At 40.0% G+C, this 22,254-nt stretch overlaps 1 protein-coding gene across 5 annotated transcripts in view; it reads left to right on the forward strand.

Moving 5' to 3' along the window:
* cep350 (centrosomal protein 350) overlaps positions 1-22,254 on the forward strand; it is a 132,710-nt gene that overhangs the window by 67,901 nt on the left and 42,555 nt on the right. For all 5 annotated transcript variants that reach the window (XM_034217728.1, XM_034217724.1, XM_034217727.1 and 2 more), the window contains exons 18-27: positions 8,471-8,625; positions 9,508-9,671; positions 10,487-10,597; positions 11,268-11,405; positions 15,451-15,587; positions 16,381-16,488; positions 16,570-16,772; positions 18,171-18,385; positions 18,705-18,983; positions 20,075-20,224. In XM_034217728.1, coding sequence (XP_034073619.1) covers positions 8,471-8,625; positions 9,508-9,671; positions 10,487-10,597; positions 11,268-11,405; positions 15,451-15,587; positions 16,381-16,488; positions 16,570-16,772; positions 18,171-18,385; positions 18,705-18,983; positions 20,075-20,224 — 1,660 coding nt within the window. The remainder of the gene's footprint in view (positions 1-8,470; positions 8,626-9,507; positions 9,672-10,486; positions 10,598-11,267; positions 11,406-15,450; positions 15,588-16,380; positions 16,489-16,569; positions 16,773-18,170; positions 18,386-18,704; positions 18,984-20,074; positions 20,225-22,254) is intronic.

The raw sequence follows: 22,254 nt of genomic DNA on the forward strand, positions 1-22,254 counted from the left end.
TTTTTTTATGTCCTATATCCATCACCTTCTGTCCCCGGTGACAGGAGACTCACAAAGTGTCACAAAATAAACCCCTCTCTCTTTTCCTCCGTACCCACATCTCTAAAAACGGGGGAACATCGGAGCTGATCCAGATTTGCTGCGTCATGACGACATTACTAAAATGTGGGCGGGCTTCACACCCACGGGCCAATCAGAAACGTTGCTGTCAGAAACAATGAGACGTGTGCTAGAAGTAATATGGTCTGTGTTTACATTAGCATGCTAACACTCAGAGCTAACCTGTACTGGAGAGAGTGTGTGAAGAAGCAGGAAGTAAAAAGGAAGTCACCTTGTGGTAAACCTGAGAGAGAGAAAGAGTTTGAGCTCTGTTCTGTTTCAGAGAGAATCCTTGATGTGGTTTGGAACATGATGGAGTTTAATCCCGGCAGCTGAGTTTCTGCTGGTAGCTACTGACCCAGAATCAGCGCTTTAGTAACAGCTGAAATAGAGGGGTTTGAGGCTAGTTTGGTATTTTGAGCAAAGCACTTCATAGACATGTTTTTTATATATATTTTTATGGAAACACTTTAGATTTAGGTTACACATATTCACCATCAACTAGTTGTTCTTTAACATATTGGAGTCAAACTACCAGCTTATCAGTTATGAACAAGACTTCACTTTCAAATAGGGAACATATTCTGAGTTAGAAAAACCACATTCTGAGTTATTTTGACACAATTAACACTTTTAGTTTCATGTCTTGTTGCATAAGAATAGATCATATTTGTTAGGTGTTATGAGAGAATGCCTCATTAGGCCCATATTGAGCACATTAAGACCCTAACGCCTGTACAACAACTTCCTTGCTTGCGATAAATAAGCACTAATTATTGGAGGGTTATTGAGGACAAACTCTCAGCTAATGGCCTAGTACTTGCAGAATATGGTCATGTAGAATAAGGCATTCATAAGTGTTTTATAATGACTAATAAAGAGCCAATATACTGCTAAAATGCATGTTAATGAACAACTAGTTGATGGTGAAGATGTGTACCTTTTTAAAAATAAAGTGTTACCATTTTTATATATATCTGAGACCTATAATATATGCCTAACAATAGCAGGATAGGAGACCTTTAAGAGTGCAGCCTGCCAGTCTAAACACTGCTGGAGGGTCTGAGCAGCTGCCGCAGTTGGACCAGAGACAGAGGCTGTTTTGTTCTGGAGGCCCTCAGGGTCCTGGGCCAAAGCCAAGGGAAGGAGAGAGTTATTTTCCTTTTAATCTCAGCGCCGGGTAGTGATATTTGAGACGTCTGACGCTGCTCACAAAGCCCAGGTGGCAGATTCCTCTCAGGGTGAAGGCATGCCATTTTCAAAGATTCAAAGGTGTTATTGTCATATGCTCAGCAGCTACAGTTTAGACATGTCAATGAAATCCTTCTGACCTGAACTCCTCCAACAATGCAACACACAGTGGAGGAAACGAGTATTTAATCCCCTGCAGATTTTGTAAGTTTGCCCGCTTGCAAATAAATGAACAGTCTATAATTTGAATGAGTATCTCCAGGGGATCAAATACTTATTTCCTCCACGGTATATAATAAAATACAAAATAGTGCAAGAAGTCTATCTACATGTAAATAGAATATGATATGTTCGAGAACAGAATATTAAATAATGAACATTAAGACACAATTAAATACGGTTTATTGCGGTGATAACTATTTATATAAATAAGTAGATTGCATGATGACAAACGGATGAATGTTTATCGGGGCACTTCAGACTTTCAGACGGGAGTGTTCACAAAGCAGGTTGTTGTTGAACTTGAGTGGGGATTTTGTGTGCTTCTTTAGTAAAGGCTCGTGCATCACCTTTCAGAGTTACATAGACTTTAAGCAGAGAGCATTCATATCCGTATCCAGAGGTGGGAAGTAGTGGAGTACAAATACTTTCTCTGATATCAGTACTTTACTCCACTACTTATTTTTATGAGGACTTTCTACTTCTTACATGTTGAACTCAAATACCTGTACTTTCTACTTCTTACATGTTGAACCCAAATACCTGTACTTTCTACTTCTTACATGTTGAACTCAAATACCTGTACTTTCTACTTCTTACATGTTGAACCCAAATACCTGTACTTTCTACTTCTTACATGTTGAACACAAATACCTGTACTTTCTACTTCTCACATGTTGAACCCAAATACCTGTACTTTCTACTTCTTACATGTTGAACTCAAATACCTGTACTTTCTACTTCTTACATGTTGAACCCAAATACCTGTACTTTCTACTTCTCACATGTTGAACACAAATACCTGTACTTTCTACTTCTTACATGTTGAACCCAAATACCTGTACTTTCTACTTCTTACATGTTGAACACAAATACCTGTACTTTCTACTTAGTACATGTTGAACCCAAATACCTGTACTTTCTACTTCTTACATGTTGAACACAAATACCTGTACTTTCTACTTCGTACATGTTGAACTCAAATACCTGTACTTTCTACTTCTTACATGTTGAACTCAAATACCTGTACTTTCTACTTCTCACATGTTGAACTCAAATACCTGTACTTTCTACTTCTCACATGTTGAACTCAAATACCTGTACTTTCTACTTCTTACATGTTGAACTCAAATACCTGTACTTTCTACTTCTTACATGTTGAACTCAAATACCTGTACTTTCTACTTCTTACATGTTGAACACAAATACCTGTACTTTCTACTTCTTACATGTTGAACTCAAATACCTGTACTTTCTACTTCTTACATGTTGAACACAAATACCTGTACTTTCTACTTCTCACATGTTGAACTCAAATACCTGTACTTTCTACTTCTTACATGTTGAACTCAAATACCTGTACTTTCTACTTCTTACATGTTGAACTCAAATACCTGTACTTTCTACTTTCTACATGTTGAACTCAAATACCTGTACTTTCTACTTCTTACATGTTGAACTCAAATACCTGTACTTTCTACTTCTTACATGTTGAACACAAATACCTGTACTTTCTACTTCTCACATGTTGAACACAAATACCTGTACTTTCTACTTCTTACATGTTTGAACTCAAATACCTGTACTTTCTACTTCTCACATGTTGAACACAAATACCTGTACTTTCTACTTCTTACATGTTGAACACAAATACCTGTACTTTCTACTTCTTACATGTTGAACACCAATACCTGTACTTTCTACTTCTCACATGTTGAACACAAATACCTGTACTTTCTACTTCTTACATGTTGAACACAAATACCTGTACTTTCTACTTCTTACATGTTGAACACAAATACCTGTACTTTCTACTTCTTACATGTTTGAACACAAATACCTGGACTTTCTACTTCTTCACATGTTGAACTCAAATACCTGTACTTTCTACTTCTTACATGTTGAACACAAATACCTGTACTTTCTACTTCTCACATGTTGAACTCAAATACCTGTACTTTCTACTTCTTACATGTTGAACACAAATACCTGTACTTTCTACTTCTTACATGTTGAACACAAATACCTGTACTTTCTACTTCTCACATGTTGAACTCAAATACCTGAACTTTCTACTTCTTACATGTTGAACACCAATACCTGTACTTTCTACTTCTCACATGTTGAACCCAAATACCTGTACTTTCTACTTCTCACATGTTGAACACAAATACCTGTACTTTCTACTTCTTACATGTTGAACACCAATACCTGTACTTTCTACTTCTTACATGTTGAACACAAATACCTGTACTTTCTACTTCTTACATGTTGAACACAAATACCTGTACTTTCTACTTCTTACATGTTGAACTCCAATACCTGTACTTTCTACTTCTCACATGTTGAACACAAATACCTGTACTTTCTACTTCTTACATGTTGAACACAAATACCTGTACTTTCTACTTCTTACATGTTGAACACCAATACCTGTACTTTCTACTTCTCACATGTTGAACTCAAATACCTGTACTTTCTACTTCTTACATGTTGAACACCAATACCTGTACTTTCTACTTCTTACATGTTGAACACCAATACCTGTACTTTCTACTTCTTACATGTTGAACACAAATACCTGTACTTTCTACTTCTTACATGTTGAACACAAATACCTGTACTTTCTACTTCTTACATGTTGAACACAAATACCTGAACTTTCTACTTCTTACATGTTGAACTCAAATACCTGAACTTTCTACTTCTCACATGTTGAACTCAAATACCTGTACTTTCTACTTCTCACATGTTGAACTCAAATACCTGTACTTTCTACTTCTTACATGTTGAACTCAAATACCTGTACTTTCTACTTCTCACATGTTGAACTCAAATACCTGTACTTTCTACTTCTCACATGTTGAACTCAAATACCTGTACTTTCTACTTCTCACATGTTGAACTCAAATACCTGAACTTTCTACTTCTCACATGTTGAACTCAAATACCTGAACTTTCTACTTCTCACATGTTGAACTCAAATACCTGTACTTTCTACTTCTTACATGTTGAACTCAAATACCTGTACTTTCTACTTCTCACATGTTGAACTCAAATACCTGAACTTTCTACTTCTCACATGTTGAACACAAATACCTGTACTTTCTACTTCTCACATGTTGAACACAAATACCTGTACTTTCTACTTCTCACATGTTGAACTCAAATACCTGTACTTTCTACTTCTCACATGTTGAACACAAATACCTGTACTTTCTACTTCTCACATGTTGAACACAAATACCTGTACTTTCTACTTCTCACATGTTGAACTCAAATACCTGTACTTTCTACTTCTTACATGTTGAACTCAAATACCTGTACTTTCTACTTTTACATGTTGAACTCAAATACCTGTACTTTTCTACTTCTTACATGTTGAACACAAATACCTGTACTTTCTACTTCTTACATGTTGAACACAAATACCTGTACTTTCTACTTCTTACATGTTGAACACAAATACCTGTACTTTCTACTTCTTACATGTTGAACCCAAATACCTGAACTTTCCACTTCTCACATGTTGAACACAAATACCTGTACTTTCTACTTCTCACATGTTGAACTCAAATACCTGTACTTTCTACTTCTCTCATTTCCCAAACAGCTGGTTCCTTTAGTCTGAATGTGTGTTTGATGCGTGATCATTATTCTTTAGAGTCATTGCGTGCCTATTGATTTGAACACGATCCGTGTATCCATCATTTCCTGGTCTTCTCTAAAGAAGAGGGACCAATGGAAACGTTGTCATGTTGCCGTTGTTCAGCATGGAAACATTCATTAGCTAACAATGACATTATTGTTCTATTAATATAAAGGGAGGTCAGGTACTCTTTAAAGCAGCTGCTAGTTATGGGTACTTTCTACTGAAGTACACTTCAAAGCCTCTTTACTTTGACTTGAGGAAAGAAGTTTAGTCAGTACTTCTACTTTCACCAGAGTATTTTTAAACACGAGTATCTGTACTTCTACTTGAGTAAAGGATGCGTGTACTTCTACTTGAGTAAAGGATGCGTGTACTTCTACTTGAGTAAAGGATGTGTGTACTTCTACTTGAGTAAAGGATGTGTGTACTTCTACTTGAGTAAAGGATGCGTGTACTTCTACTTGAGTAAAGGATGTGTGTACTTCTACTTGAGTAAAGGATGTGTGTACTTCTGCTTGAGTAAAGGATGCGTGTACTTCTACTGGAGTAAAGGATGTGTGTACTTCTACTTGAGTAAAGGATGCGTGTACTTCTACTTGAGTAAAGGATGCGTGTACTTCTACTTGAGTAAAGGATGTGTGTACTTCTACTTGAGTAAAGGATGTGTACTTCTACTTGAGTAAAGGATGTGTGTACTTCTACTTGAGTAAAGGATGTGTGTACTTCTACTTGAGTAAAGGATGTGTGTACTTCTGCTTGAGTAAAGGATGTGTGTACTTCTACTTGAGTAAAGAATGTGTGTACTTCTACTTGAGTAAAGGATGCGTGTACTTCTACTGGAGTAAAGAATGCGTGTACTTCTACTTGAGTAAAGGATGTGTGTACTTCTACTTGAGTAAAGGATGTGTACTTCTACTTGAGTAAAGGATGTGTGTACTTCTACTTGAGTAAAGGATGTGTGTACTTCTACTTGAGTAAAGGATGTGTGTACTTCTACTTGAGTAAAGGATGTGTGTACTTCTACTTGAGTAAAGAATGTGTGTACTTCTGCCCTCTCTGTGCGTATCTTTCATAGCGCTCTGCTCAAAGTGAAAGACCCTGGTCTCTGAGACGTTGGGCTTCCCAGCAGCACAATAACGCCATTCATTCTTCATCATCCTCCCTCACTGCTGCTCAGGACGAGGGCCCCTCTTATCTTCATCATTTGGTTAACCCTCTCTGCAAAGCTATAAACAATCTCTCTCTCTTGTATAGTTTCAGAATCTGGAGGAACATTAAATGTTTACTCAGTTTAGCTTCTTCTTTATTTGCGCTGCTTAAAATACATCCAATCATTTTGTTTCTGTAGCACATTTAAAAACAACAGAGTTGAACAAAGTGCTGTGCATCAACAACTGTAGAAAACACATAGCATAAATACATGAGAAAGAGACGGGACATGAAACAAAAGTAAAACACGAGACGATGAAACCAGATCAGAAGCCACCGACTGAGAAACTCCTACGTGACGTCCAAACAATACAAAACACTAGTAAGATTCAAACATCACATTTCCTGTTGAATACAAATGGAGGAAGTGCTGGGTCGTACTTTTTAAAATAGACATCTTGAAGAGCATGCAGCCCTATTCAAATACCTCTTTGACTAAATGTATATTGTTTTAAAAACATCTTTAAAACATTTATTTATGATTCCCATGCAGAGAAGCCCTCTGCTATTTAACATGTGCAATATTATTATTAATATAAATAATGTTCTATAACGGTGTTTCTCAAACTGTCATACCAAGGACCACTTAACCACCTAACTCCACAAATATCCAAAAACACATCGTTTTTCTAGAACAGATTTCAAATCGCCTGAACATGGTACAAACAAGTGGCAACATGTGTGATGAAGGTGTGGCGCTGGGCTATATCATGCAATCGAAAGTGAAACTTAAGCTCGCTCCATTGCGGAGATATTCCCGCGAGAGTGCGGAAAACTTAAATTTATTTATTTATTTAAAATGTGAAATGTTACCAATATACTCACGGACCACTAGGGGGTGCTCACGGACCACCAGTGTTCCGCGGACCACACTTTGAGAAGCACTGTTCTAGTACGTTTTTTTTGCACTACTAAATACTAGGGATGTAACGATATATCGAATATCGCAGTAAATAAATGTCTCAATACCGTCGTGAGACTGACAAAATCTACCGCGTTATTTTTTTTTAAACCTTTATTCAACCAGGTGGTCCCATTGAGATCATCGATCTCTTTTTCAAGGGAGACCTGTCCAACATGGCAGCAAGTAGGTTACAACATGAACATAAAACAAAAGGACATGGTATTTACAGGGCTACATGTTCATACCTAGAGACATTGACAAGTACCAACAGGTTTATATCTCTGTCAATAAGCCTCACCTTCTTGGCAACAACTGTATTGTTTTTGAAGTGGTGGAGAGACAATGCACAGTTTGACCCACTGCTGTCACCCATGGCCAAAGCATATCTCTCTGTCCCAGCAACATCAGTACCAAGCAAGAGAGTTGTTTCCACAGCAGGGGATTTTGCAAACGCCCAAACATCCCAGCTTCTACCTGGAAATGTGGACATGCTCATATTCCTAAAGGATAACCTTGATGACGCTGAGCGAGTGAGTGAGTGAGTGAGTGAGTGAGTGAGTGAGTGAGTGAGTGAGTGAGTGAGTGAGCGAGTGAGTGAGTGAGTGAGTGAGTGAGCGAGTGAGCGAGTGAGCGAGTGAGCGAGTGAGTGAGTGAGTGAGTGAGTGAGTGAGTGAGTGAGTGAGTGAGTTAGAGTTGAGTTACTTGAAAAACTAAAGTGAAACTTGAGTTATTCTATTGCAGGGTCTGATTATTATATTGTTGACACTTTAAAATACTACTATCTACTAAAATGCTGTACGAATCAGATTTATTATTTAATCAAGAAAAAAAAATTCAAGTATAACATTTTTTTTCTTTATTTTTCAATATCGCGATAAATATCGTACCGTGAGTTTTTGGTATCGTTACATCCCTACTAAATACTGCTCGTCACTGTAGAATATTTTACATTAATGATGTGACCGTCTGTGTTTCCTGTAGATATTTCATTGCTCTTTTTACGGCACTGTCAGTGTACAGTTGTATTATTATGCTGCTGTGTTTATTGTATTTCTTTAACTCTGGCACAACAATTTCCTTCAGGATAAATAAAGTTGATGCTACAAACATATCCACTTCACTTGATCTGTGTGTGCTTACCTGAGCTTTGTTTTCTGTTCCTTTATTAATCATACTCTTTGTTTGGGACTTGACAGTAAGAAGTCTTCAGCGCTCAGACACAGGAAGGCGTCTCCTTCGTCCTCCGGCTCTCCTCCAGGAGGAAACTCTCCCGGTGAGAGGAGTGGCTCTCTGGGGGGCAATAACCCAAACACCTCAGCGCGCAGTGGAAGAGCCGAGACCAAGACCACAGGTACACAAAACTCATTAATATCATAAACAACACATGTTATATGAATTAGAGCGTACCTAGAAAAATATGTGATTTCAACTGTGCTACAAAAGCTTTCCAGACAGACACTTACTGTTGGGAAAATACTGAGTGTCCTCCTCCAATATGAGAGTAGCATGCTAACAACGGTATCCCAACTGTAGCTGTGAACATGGCAGGATGTGTGATTACCTAGAAGAGCATCAGGACTGTTTGAGGCAGATGATAGCTATGTGATTAACATGATGATCCAGCCTCTATGGAGAGAGACATCAAGCATGCTCATTTCTGACGCAATAATGTCACACAGCTAACAATGACATTATTGTTCTATTAATATAAAGGGAGGTCAGGTACTCTTTAAAGCAGCTGCTAGTTATGGGTACTTTTTACTGAAGTACATTTCAAAGCCTCTTTACTTTCACTTGAGGAAAGAAGTTTAGTCAGTACTTCTACTTTCACCAGAGTACTTTTAAACACGAGTATCTGTACTTCTGCTTGAGTAAAGGATGTGTGTACTTCTACTTGAGTAAAGGATGTGTGTACTTTTACTTGAGTAAAGGATGTGTGTACTTCTACTTGAGTAAAGGATGTGTGTACTTCTACCTGAGTAAAGGATGTGTGTACTTCTACCTGAGTAAAGGATGTGTGTACTTCTACTTGAGTAAAGGACGTGTGTACTTCTACCTGAGTAAAGGATGTGTGTACTTCTACCTGAGTAAAGGATGTGTATACTTCTACCTGAGTAAAGGATGTGTGTACTTCTACCTGAGTAAAGGATGTGTGTACTTCTACCTGAGTAAAGGATGTGTGTACTTCTACCTGAGTAAAGGATGTGTGTACTTGTACCCTCTCCTCTCCCAGGTGACCTGCAGTACTCCCCTGCTGTCCTTCAGCAGCGAATGGCCGCAGAGCTTCATCACCTGGAGACCATGGAGGAGTCGGTGCGTCAGCTGGGAGACGTGGAGCGGGTGATGGGAGTGTCCATGGCTCAGCAGGAGAGCGTCTCATTGGCCCAGATGCTCAAGGTGAGGAAGGGGTTCGATGCTGAGAGTAATTTAGTAGGAGGAGTAGTTTAATCATAACTGGGTGTTTACGGTTTATTCATTTGGTTTGTTATTTTATCTTTTCTTGATTACCATTTAGCTCTTTTATGTATTTGTTTGTCTATTTATCTGTTTATTTATTTTATGTTTTTGTTTTTCAATAACAAATATATTTCTTTGTTAATGTAGTATTTGGGAGAAGGGGTGGGATTAAATAAGTGTACACTTCTTCCCACCCCTTTTCGGGTGTGTAATTAAGTAGATCATTTGTTTATATATAATTCTCATGTTAAATTTCATTATACTTGTAATTCTTTTGTATTATTGTTTTACACATTCGAAATAAATCAAATCAAATAATTGTGTCGTACAGCACTACAAAAAAGAGTTTTAGCACGTCCGAAGTTCTCTGTGCTTTTTCGGTGTTTCCCCTTTCCTGTAGTGTGTGGATTCTGTACATTCAATATTCAAAGGTTGTATTGTCATCTGCACAATAGCTACAGTGGAGTTGTTGGCAATGAAAATGCAAAGTCCCTTCAACTGTGCAGCGTACAATATACTCAACATGAGAAGAATAAAAACAGTACAGAAAGTATGAATAACTCTCATGCACTTCAGTGACGTATGTCTGTATCGATGCTCTGAAATAGAACGTTTGTTTCTATATGTGTTGCACTGTTAGAGGTGATCTTTGACCTAAGATTTTCATTGACATTTCTACACTGTAGCTAATGACAATAAAAGCCTTGAATCTTGACGCTCTGAACTGACCTGCTCTCTGACCTTTGACCCTTCAGGCACGGCAGCTGGCTCACGATCGTGACCTCTACGAACTGAAGATCAAAGCTGAGAGAGAAGCGCTGGAGACGCAACTACAGCTGGAGGAGAACAGACAGAGAGTGGCCAGGGTAACACACACACATGCACACACACAGAAACAGACACACTCACACACAGTCATACATACACACACCTCTCACACACAGACACACTCACACACTCACAGTCATACATACACACACCTCTCACACACAAACACTCACTCACAGTCATACATACACACACCTCTCACACACAGACACACTCACACACACACAGTCATACATACACACACCTCTCACACACAGACACACTCACACACTCACAGTCATACATACACACACCTCTCTCACACACACTCTCTCACTCAGTCATACATACACCTCACACACACACACACAGTCTCACTCACTCAGTCATACATACATACACACTCACACACACACACACACTCAGTTATACATACACACACCTCTCACACACACACTCTCTCACTCAGTCATACATACATACACCTCACACACACACACACACACACACACACACACACACACACACACACACACAGAGACACACACACTCATACATACAAATTTCATCAGTCAGTTTCCTCTCCAACTTGTCCTCCCTTAACCGGCACACATTCATGTAATGTATATTTTATGTATATATGACCCAAATATGTATTTATGTTCATTTTCATTCATGGATATCATTTTATTTTATCTTTAATCTGTGCTGTGCTGCTTTTCAATCTAGGCTCATCAACTGCAGGAGAACTTGGCGTCGAATCAGAAGGACACGTTGGAGGGTCTCCAGGAGGCGGCTAAAGAGATGATGAGTCATCAGGCGGAGGCGGCGCGGTACACGGCCGACACCGCCCGACACATCCGAGAGGTGAGCGTCCCTCTGGGGCTCCATCCGGGAACAACAGCTGATTTCTTTTGTAATACTTTCTGCCCAAATAGTTCAATCGTCCACTGAACTGAAAAAACGTGTGTCATCAGCAAACAAGGCAAATTGAAGTAACTTTGAGGTGTCACAAATGTCATTAATAGACAAATGAAAGAGTTTTGGACCCTAAACTGAACCTTGTGGGACTCCACATTTAATCTTCATATAATTAGACGTATTACCATGAAATTGTACATACTGTTGTCTATTCTTCAAATAACTTCCTATTCAGTTCTGAGCTATTCTTCTCATTCCGTAAGTGTGCAATTTAGATATCAGGATGTTATGATCTATCGCAGGGCTATTCAATTAGTTTGGAATGGGGCCGGTTGATGAAAATGATCCAAAGCAAGGGGCCGGGAAAAAGATGGCTTGAAATATGAGCAATCATATTAAGAGCTTCAGATACAGTAAATACTACAACAGCATAGTGGAGTGCATATATTGTGTTTAATGAAATCAAACAACATAGCCCCAAGGCCTTTATAGATCTAGATGGCTCAGAACTCAGTAGGCCGACATGTGAAGCTGATTTAACCATCAACATAATTTCATTTAGGTGAAATTATCTAACCGTTCACGCAGAGATGCAATAAAGGACAGTTTGTCACTACAGTAGCTAGTAGGTGGGTTCGAAACCCGAGCCCGCACAAGTTTTCAGGCAATGTCTTCCCCTCTGTCTCTCAATAGGCGCTTTCACACCGGAGTACTTTTTCCAGTATAGTTCCGATATAGTTCCGAAAATGTCTCGTTCACACCAAAAAAATCCGGAACTAGAACTTAGTTCATGAGAACCTTTTCACCCCCTTTTCCGTCCCTGCTAGAGAGCAGGGACTTTCCTGGGGAGAAAAAGGTTCCTATGTCTGATTGGCTGGGCGGATTGCAAACCACGCCCCGTAAAACTCCCAAAAAGTTTTGTGAAGCCGCCATTTTATTATCCTCGCATTATTAGCATTAGCATTAGCCCAGCGCACCAACGGAGAGAGACTAACTTATGGCAACACAAAATAAAACATGGGAGCGGTGGAGATGAGGAGGTGTCGGTGTTCTGGCGATTTACTCGGAAGGCTTCAGTAGAAGCTGCTGGGACTCCCAGCAGCTTCTACTGAAGCCAGTCCCCAACTCCGGGGACTTCCGGCCGGGGACTTTGGGCGGCAGTATACGCCGTAAAGTGGTTTGCGGCCTGCCAGTAAACCCAAAGCAGAAGAAGAAGAAGTGACGTCAGCGGCTTCATTTGCCTAATCCTCCCTCAGGGAACTTATTCCGGTGTGAACGCGATCGGCTCTTAGTTCATCAGAACTAAAGAGTTCACATGAATTAAGTACGGCAAAGTACTTGGTGTGAAAGCGCCTAATGTAACACCCTCTCTGGAATAAAGGCACTCTGGCCCACAAAAGCAAATCTTAAAAAATAATAATTAGACTACTTTTTAACATTATACTCAAAAGGCCTGTAAATATCACCCCGGGGCCGGAGTTGGCCCGCGGGCCGCCAATTGAATAGCCCTGATCTATGGTATCAAGGGCTTTTTTTTAGATCAATAAATACCCCTATTGTGTTCCTGATTGATTTTTGAGTTTCAGTAAAGGGAACACAATGACTGCAGAGGAGGAAGGCGTAATTCAATTCAAGATTCAAAGGTTTTATCGTCATATGCTCAGCAGCTTCAGTGTAGAAATGGCAATGAAATTCTTCTGACCTGAGCTCCTCCAACAATGCAACATATATAATAAAATACACAAATACAAAGTAGTGCAAAAAGTCTATATACATGTCATGCGATTGGCTCTCGTGATCGTCATTTTTAGAGAGCACCGATCGATCGGTAGAGAGTGAGTATCGGCCGATATCGATCGGAGCATCCCTACATAGCATCTATCCGAGCTTTAAAAACATGCAGTGGAACCAAACTGCTCAGTTTCCATTATTTTTGCAGACTGTTCCAAGTTAGAGGAGCTGCGCACTTAAAAGCTTTCGTCCCTAAGACAGTCCTAGCACTTGGCACATTTAACAAAACAATAGCTACTTTCAGCTCTCCGTGTGGTCAGAGAGCAGATGTAAGAAGGGAGTTTACCTAACATGGCGTTGTAGATGAACACGTACCAGTGACTGAGCCTCCGTACAGGCAGACCTGCCCTGGCATACAGGGTGCAGTGATGAGTCAATACTTTACAGTTAGTAACAAATCTCAGTGCGCTGTGATAGGCGGCATCTAACTTGATCAGGCAATGGGCAGGTGCATTCATAAAGATCAGATCCCCATAGTCCAGCACAGGTCAAAAGGTCACAGACCTCTTCCTGGCCTCAAGCGAGAAACAGGACTTGTTCCTGAAAAAGAAACGTAGCTTCACCCTCAGCTTTCTAAGCAGATTATTGACCTGAGGTTTAAAAGAGAGACAATAGAGTGACGCATCCTAAAACCCGGTAAACTCCTTCCGGTTCCTTCGTCAAAAACGCAATGCAATCTCTCCATAGGATTTAGGAAAATAGCTGGAAATAAGGTCTGTGGTTGAAACACATTGAAGAGACGGGTCACGTTTTGTTCAGAGGATAATCTCCACATGTCTACCCTACTTTATAATTTTCTAATCATAAATCTAGTCGCAAGAAGCTAAATGCTAACGTTATGCTATAAAGGAACTACAGCAGGGTCGCTGCTTCAACGTCACGCCGACTTCAGATCCATATTCAAACACACAGATTCTAGATGGAACGAGTTGAAGCGTTTGTTTGAACACTCTGCAGGAGGCAGGGACTTGCTTTCAAGCAGAACAGAAACTAACTTAGAGGAGTGTTCACGTGTTCGGCGTAATGACGTACAACGGCCTCCACAACTTCTGTAGTCCTATTCAGCCACTTGGTAACAACCATCGTTTTTCAGACACGTCAACTCTTCAGAAATCACCAGCGGGGTCACTGCTGATGATTTAATGTGGTAGAACAAAACGTGACCCGTCTCTTCAATGTGTCTCAACCACAGACCTTAGTTCCAGATAGTTTCCAGAACCCTCTGGAGAGATTGCTTTTTGGCGAAGGAAGTGGTAACATGGTAACTTACTTCCGGGTTTTAGGACGCGTCACTGTGGCACTCTATCATCAAGCCAGATACCAAGGTATTTATAACAGGCAACCACTTCAAGTACTTGTCCTTGCATAGTAACAATATCCAAAGCGGTCTCCGGTGTCTTTTTGCCTTTTGAAAATAGCATTACCTTAGTATTTATCAACGTTTAAAATAAGCTTAAGCTCAAAGAGCGTCTGGATAATATTAAAAACAGCAACTGTTACTTTTTCAGTCTTTTACTTTGAGCAGTTAACTTGAAACACATTTCCATTTAGTTGCTGAATTGGTCTTTTAGGTGAAAAACCTTTGAAGACAAGAAAGATGCTTTAGACAACTTGCTATAGTTATTAAAAATAAATGAAGCAAACAGTACACTGGCACTGTTGCCTTATTTACGAATATTTGACAAAATAAACCGACAGACTAAGCACAGAAATATTTATTTTAAATATGAAATCAATCTCTAAAACAAAGCTCTTTTAACATCTCAGCAGATTGAATGAACTGGATTTTATTATATACTCGTTAAAGGTGGGGTGTGTAATTCACTTCAGAAACACTTGTTATATTCCATGGAATGCTCTAAACATCCCGACAGCAATGAATACATTAAATACTTTGACAATAAATACATACAAACATGTCATCAGTGGAAGCCGTGGCGCTGTGAAAAGCTCGACCAATCATCTGAGCCGGCTAAAGTAACTGGACGGCCTACCTGCCTGTCAGCCTTCCATCTGTGCACAAACTCATCTCGTGCCCTCATTGGTCATGTGCGCGTTAGAGGAGGGGCTCTGTGAGGAAGGGGCAGATTTCTTTCGGCTGCGTGTTTTCAAATTCTAGAGCACTCGAGCTGGTTTCTCCACTCTTACCTACCCCACCTTTAAGATAAACCATCTGATGTATGTACTGTGTTCTCGTCAGATGGCAGAGTTGGCGCGCTCGCAGATATCTGGAGTTTTGGCCCCTCGTGATGTTTCTGACTCCTCCATGTTGGACGAGCGGGAAGAACAGCAGAGCTCCTACTCAAAGCAGCGACACGACAGAAACGAGTCCGACAGGTAAAAACACCTGTTAAGATAAGAGTGGATTTTATTCATCCCGAAGGAAATGCTTGTGCCAGAGTTACAAAGATACAATAAACACAACAGCATAATAATTAAACTGTACACTAACAGTGCGGAAAAAATAACAATTAAATAACTACAAGAAACACATCATCATTAATGTAAAAAACTGACGAGCAGTGTTGAACAGTGCATACAAACGTAGTGGCATGTAATTGCACGTTATTGTAGAACATTATTAATAATATTCCACATTTATATAGCAGAGAGTTTTGTAGTGATGGTAATGTTTTTAATATTGTGAACGTTCTTGATCTTTTACACTCGGGGTCGCACATATGCTTAAAAAGTCTTTAAAGCATTTAATGATATAAGCTTAACATCAACATGCCAAGAAGGATTTTATTAAGGGTTATTTTCTTATGTTTTCTTACATTAAATCTATTTAATAAAATGCCCCTTGGAGGATCGGAGGGATTTCTGTTCCTCAAAATGGTCAAGCATGTGTGTGGGTATATAGATCCTGTATTTCCTTTTTGTAAGAGATATTAGGAATGAGTGATTTTTACTTTTCATTCTTAGTAAGATTTAAACACATTTAAATCTTGAGGCCTTTTGTCCCTGTAGTGTGTTATATAAGTTTATTTTGTGCATGTAAATGGTCTGGAAAAAAAAGCCAAAAGGTTGACATGAACATTAGCATAATGTCTTTAAGCTTAAAGAACCCTGCATACTGGGCTCATAATAAACACTGTATCATTCACATCTCTTTTGCATCCTCTCACAGCTTCAGTAGTGAGGTTTCCAACAGAAGGACCAGGCCGGAGGAGACGCTGTCCTCCCTGAACAGCCTCAGTCCCTCTGACTCTCTGTCCTTCAGAAGACCCAACATCAGGTACCAGTCTCACATCTCCTTTAGCTTTAGTTCCTCCAGAGAAATCTGAACAGGCACTAAAGTCTGCCTCTTTTCCATCAGTGGAGCGGACTCCAGCAGCCACCACAGCCCTTCACACGCCGCGTTTGAGACCAGAGACCGGACGAAGAAAGATGCCAGAGAAGGGAAGAGGAGGAAGGAGACGAGGAAGGAGGAAGGCAGCAGCTCCATCGAGGAAGAAGTTCAAAAAGCAGCCAATGATTCTCTCTGCAGCGACAGCATCCCCTCTGCAGTGGATAACAAAGGTTTATATATGTTTTTATTGAAAAAAAGAATCTCTTTATTTTTCATTCGACAAATATACAACACAGAGGTGGGAAGGAGTGGAGTACAAATACTTCGTTACTACTTTGTACTTTGACTTCTTACATGTTGAACTCAAATACCTGTACTTTCTACTTCTTACATGTTGAACACAGGCTGGTTCCTTTAGTTTGAATGTGTGTTTGGTGGGGTGATCATTATTCTTTAGAGTCATAGAGTGCCGCAGTGACGCGTCCTAAAACCCGGAAGTAAGTTAGCATGTCACCACTTCCGGTTCCTTCGACAAAAAGCAATCTCTCCATAGGGTTCTGGAAACTATCTGAACTAAGGTCTGTGGTTGAGACTCATTGAAGAGACGGATCACGTTTTGTTCTAGGACATTAAATCATCAGCAGTGACCCCACTGGTGATTTCTGAAGAGTTGACGTGTCTGAGAAACGATGGTTGTTACCAAGTGGCTGAATAGGACTACAGAAGTCGTGGAGGCCGTTGTGCGTCATTACGCCGAACACGTGAACACTCCTCTAAGTTAGTTTCTGTTCTGCTTGAAAGCAAGTCCCTGCCTCCTGCAGACTGTTCAAACAAACGCTTCAACTCGTTCCATTTATAATCTGTATGTTTGAATATGGATCTGAAGTCGGCGTGACGTTGAAGCAGCGACCCTGCTGTAGTTCCTTTATAGCATAACGTTAGCATTTAGCTTCTGGCGACTAGATTTATGATTAGAAAATTATAAAAGTAGGGTAGACATGTGGAGATTATCCGACTGAACAAAACGTGATCCGTCTCTTAAATGTGTTTCAACCACAGACCTGATTTCAAGCTATTTTCCTAAATCCTATGGAGAGATCCCATTGTGTTTTTGACGAAGGAACCGGAAAGAGTTTACTTCCGGGTTTTAGGACGCGTCACTGTGGCACTCTATAGCGTGCCTATTGATTTGAACACGATCCGTGTATCCATCATTTCCTGGTCTTCTCTAAAGAAGAGGGACCAATGGAAACGTTGTCATGTTGCCGTTGTTCAGCATGGAAACATTCATTAGCTAACAATGACATTATTGTTCTATTAATATAAAGGGAGGTCAGGTACTCTTTAAAGCAGCTGCTAGTTATGGGTACTTTTTACTGAAGTACATTTCAAAGCCTCTTTACTTTCACTTGAGTAAAGAAGTTTAGTCAGTACTTCTACTTTCACCAGAGTATTTTTAAACACGAGTATCTGTACTTCTACTTGAGTAAAGGATGTGTGTACTTCTACTTGAGTAAAGGATGTGTCTCTGCGAGTAGTATTGAGTAGTGCAAACTAACGTAGTGGCAGATACGAAGATGCCTTGTACCTAAAATAACTCTTGAGTTTATTATATTTCTGTCCTCCAGGAGACACTACGTCCGTGGCAACGGAATACTCTCTGAAGTTTGACGAGTCGATGACGGAGGACGAGATCGAGGAGCGCTCGTTTCGCTCTCTGCTGCCGTCTGAGGCGCACCGCAGGGGAACCATGGAGAAGAAGCCCCGCCCCCACGATGAGTCAGAGGATGACGGAGCCAATCACAACGCCACAGTGGTTTCAGGGGTTCAACACATGTTAAAGGTGAGAGGGCAGAGAGGTACAGGCATACTTTAAAATAAAGCAAAGTGTGTCTTGATATGTGTCCATGTTGATGTTACACATGGAGCTGCTGTGATGTCACATTTCAGACTTGATCTGACCATTAAATAAATAAAGTAAAATTAAATAAATACAAATAAATTAAATTAAATAAATAAATTAAATAAATAAATAAAATAAATAAATAAATTAAAAAAATTAAAATAGATCAATTAAAAAATTAAATAAATAAAATACAAATAAAGTATTATGGTATCGTATAACGATCTAACGTCTATCTTTCTCCCTCGTTCCCCTGCAGCCTCAGGACACCAGCATGTCGTTCGCGGGCGGGCAGGACAGCTTCTCTCAGTTCACGATGGACATGGTGCGTCAGTACATGAAGGACGAGGAGGTGCGTCTGCAGCACCAGAGCTCGCTGCTGCACCTCCGACAGAAGGCCGTCAAAGAGAAGACCAAAGCTGAGCTGGCCTGGCTGGAGCACCAGAAGAAGAGACTGAGGGACAAAGGAGAGGACGACAAGATGCCTCCAATCAGGAAGAAGCAGAGGGGCCTCCTGATGAAGCTGCAGCAGGAGCAGGTGAGGGGGCGGAGTTATCCTGACTCATGGGACCTGCTCTATAAAACACATTACATTTATTTTATTGTTTTAATTTATTTTATTTATTTTATTTATTTTATTTATTTTATTTATTTTATTTATTTTATTTATTTTATTTATTTTATTTATTTTATTTATTTTATTTATTTTATTTATTTTATTTATTTTATTTATTTTATTTATTTTATTTATTTTATTTATTTTATTTATTTTATTTTATAATAAAATACATATTTCGAGGACGCTTCCTTGGTAGGACATGTCTTCCGAGTCAGGTCCATCAGAGGATGTTTCCATGTCTTCCGAGTCAGGTCCATCAGAGGGTGTTTCCATGTCTTCCGTGTCAGGTCCATCAGAGGGTGTCTCTCAATGTCGAGGACGCTTCCTTGGTAGGACATGTCTTCCGAGTCAGGTCCATCAGAGGGTGTTTCCATGTCTTCCGAGTCAGGTCCATTCGAGGGTGTTTCTCAATGTCGAGGACGCTTCCTTGGTAGGACATGTCCTCCGAGTCAGGTCCTTCAGAGGCTAGGCAAGAATCCTTCCTTTAATTCGGAGAACGAAGAGTGGAACAGGCTAGCAGGTGTGCGTCATATGAGAGGCCCTGCCTTACATTTTCCGCTAAAGATTTTGGAAATTGGTCCGTGCGCAAAGCATTGTGGGGATTTTTAAGACCGGAAGGTACACATGTGCATCCGCGAAATGTCCCGCAACGAAGGATTCAGTCCTCGGTAAAATTCCAAGGATCCTGGACATTGGAACAGTCCTTCGACGGGACTCGATGATGATCCTTGAAATAGTGGCTCTGGAGCATCCTTCCTCGACATTGAGAAACACTCAGGGTCACAATTGAGACGATGGTCTTCATCCATTTTCCTATGAAACACATTTTTTGTTGTATCGTTTGTTCAAAGGACTTTTTTTGGTTAAAATCCACCAAAACCCAACAAGTTTTTGACATAAATGCTTGTTTATCTCAGAATTAGCCGTTACGACTGATTTTGACAGAGCGGGGTCTCATCCACATTAACCGTTACTTTACTCACCACCCATCTCTGTGTGTTTGTTCCCAGGCTGAGATCAAGAGGCTTCAGGAGGCCAACAAAGCGGCCAGGAAGGAGCGGCAGCTGTTGCTGAAGCAGCAGGAGGAGATCGAGCGGATGAGAAACTCCACCCTCCGCCTGAAGGAGCGTCTGAAGAGCGCCGGGGGGGAAACTCCACCTGTGAGTCACTAATCTCCTCCACAGGGATCACTTTAAAGGGCCACAGTTTGATTTATACGATAATACTTTATTGGTCCGTTCCAAGCCCCCAGGAGGTGCGCCGGACTCTGAGGGAAATATTCGTAGTGGCCAAACGGCGGTACTACACTTCCGTATCAGTCGCTGGGCCCAGAAACACTTTTTCCCATTGACTAACATTGGGAAAGAGACGTCTGTAACTCGTTGGATAATTGTTTTTAAACTAAATAAACTACCCAGTATGAACGTTTGTATAGCCCTCATTAAAAACATTCGGTCCTCAAGTTGTAAAATGTGCTAATAACGTTATTCTGAGTTATTTTCCTCTGCATTATGAACGCGCATCCAACCCACGGGACCGCGCCGCCCGGCACGTTCATGTGACGTGTTCAGCACTACATGAGTTTTACCTTTACCCATGGACGCACAATAACAACGGATTATAGGATTATATGAATACTTTCGTGACGTTTCGCTCTCTCAAAAGTTGGGCCATTTTGTCTTCATGAGCAGCTCTCATAGGAATGAACGAGGCCCCGCCTCCCACGCTGTATCCAGTTCTTATTATACATCCATGGTCCGATCGAGTCTGAAATGCTCCTGGCATCACAGCAGCTCCACGTGTAACATCAACAGACAAACATCGAGACACAATACATGACAAACAAACAACAAACATTGCAGCAGGATCAGTGAGAGGAAAGCTGCTCAAAGTTGCATTGCTCCTCTTATCTTTATTTTAATGCCTTATCTGCGTTTTCATTCCCTCCAGGAGATATGGGATATTCAATCAAATATAAATATAGAATGTACAGTGTGAGCATTATAAGTCCAGTAACAAGCCTTTTCCTCATGACTCTCGTGGCAGTATATAGTGACAGTTTGAGCAAATATAACAATAAGGTATTTTAAATAAAGTCAAATTAATTAAATTAAGGGGAAAAAAACACATTGTAGATGATGTTGCATTATTCTTCTTAACTTTCTTTTATTGGCTTCTCTCTAATTCTGCCTTTTCTTTTTATTCTTTATTTATTTGCGGTCACATTTTTATTAAAAGTACAGTTTTGCAAATCATATATTTCTAGAGACCCGAACAAAATTGGTAAAATAAAAACGAAAAAGTACATAGGGGTCGTTTGAAATTACAAATATCTACACATGTATCAACTTAAACACACACACATATATATACAAGCACATACACATACATATATATACAAGCACATACACATACATATATATACAAGCACATACACATACATATATATACAAGCACATACACATACATATATATACATGTACGTACCAGAGTTTCCGCCAAAATGTCCGTTAAAGTTGAAATCTTCCGGACAAAATGAGAAAAGTGCCGGTCAAAGGTCTTCTTTGTTATTTATCGAGCTTTAAAACAAATTTATATGATTCGATATTAAACTAATTATAGTAGATTTAGATTAACTACATTATTCAAAAGTGAACAGTAATTTACAATAACACGGGAATAATAAACGGAGCTCTCTCTCTCTCCTGACAGCCCGTCAGTATCATGCAGCTCGCGATATTCTAACCTGAAGTGTGTGTTGCTCCGCTCACCGCTGCATGTGATCATGCAGAGCTGCGTGTCGACTCGTCAGCAGCAGCTGATCTCTCTTTCCCGTCTTATATCCATATCGATCAGATCCAGCTAGTTCTAGTTAATGATATGACTACCTGCTTATTAAAAGACACCTAAACAACAAGCGTCACTATGCAACCGGGTGAGGCCGGAGCCCCGAGGCATTACCAACAGATCAACGCACAATCAACCCATACAGGACATCTCTTTCTCCACATTAAGTGTTAGACATTAGAATTGACTCTTCTTGTCTGTCACATAAGTGGCGCAACTGATTGTGTTAAGGGGAAATTATTTTTAACGGAGAGATTTAGATTTGCTGGTCTTCAGCATATTTTACCGGTCAAAGTCCGGAAACTAACGGAAACTCTGGTACGTACTCATATACACATACACC

The sequence above is a fragment of the Gymnodraco acuticeps genome, unplaced genomic scaffold, assembly GCF_902827175.1.
Source record: "Gymnodraco acuticeps unplaced genomic scaffold, fGymAcu1.1, whole genome shotgun sequence".
Taxonomy (NCBI): Eukaryota; Metazoa; Chordata; class Actinopteri; order Perciformes; family Bathydraconidae; genus Gymnodraco; species Gymnodraco acuticeps.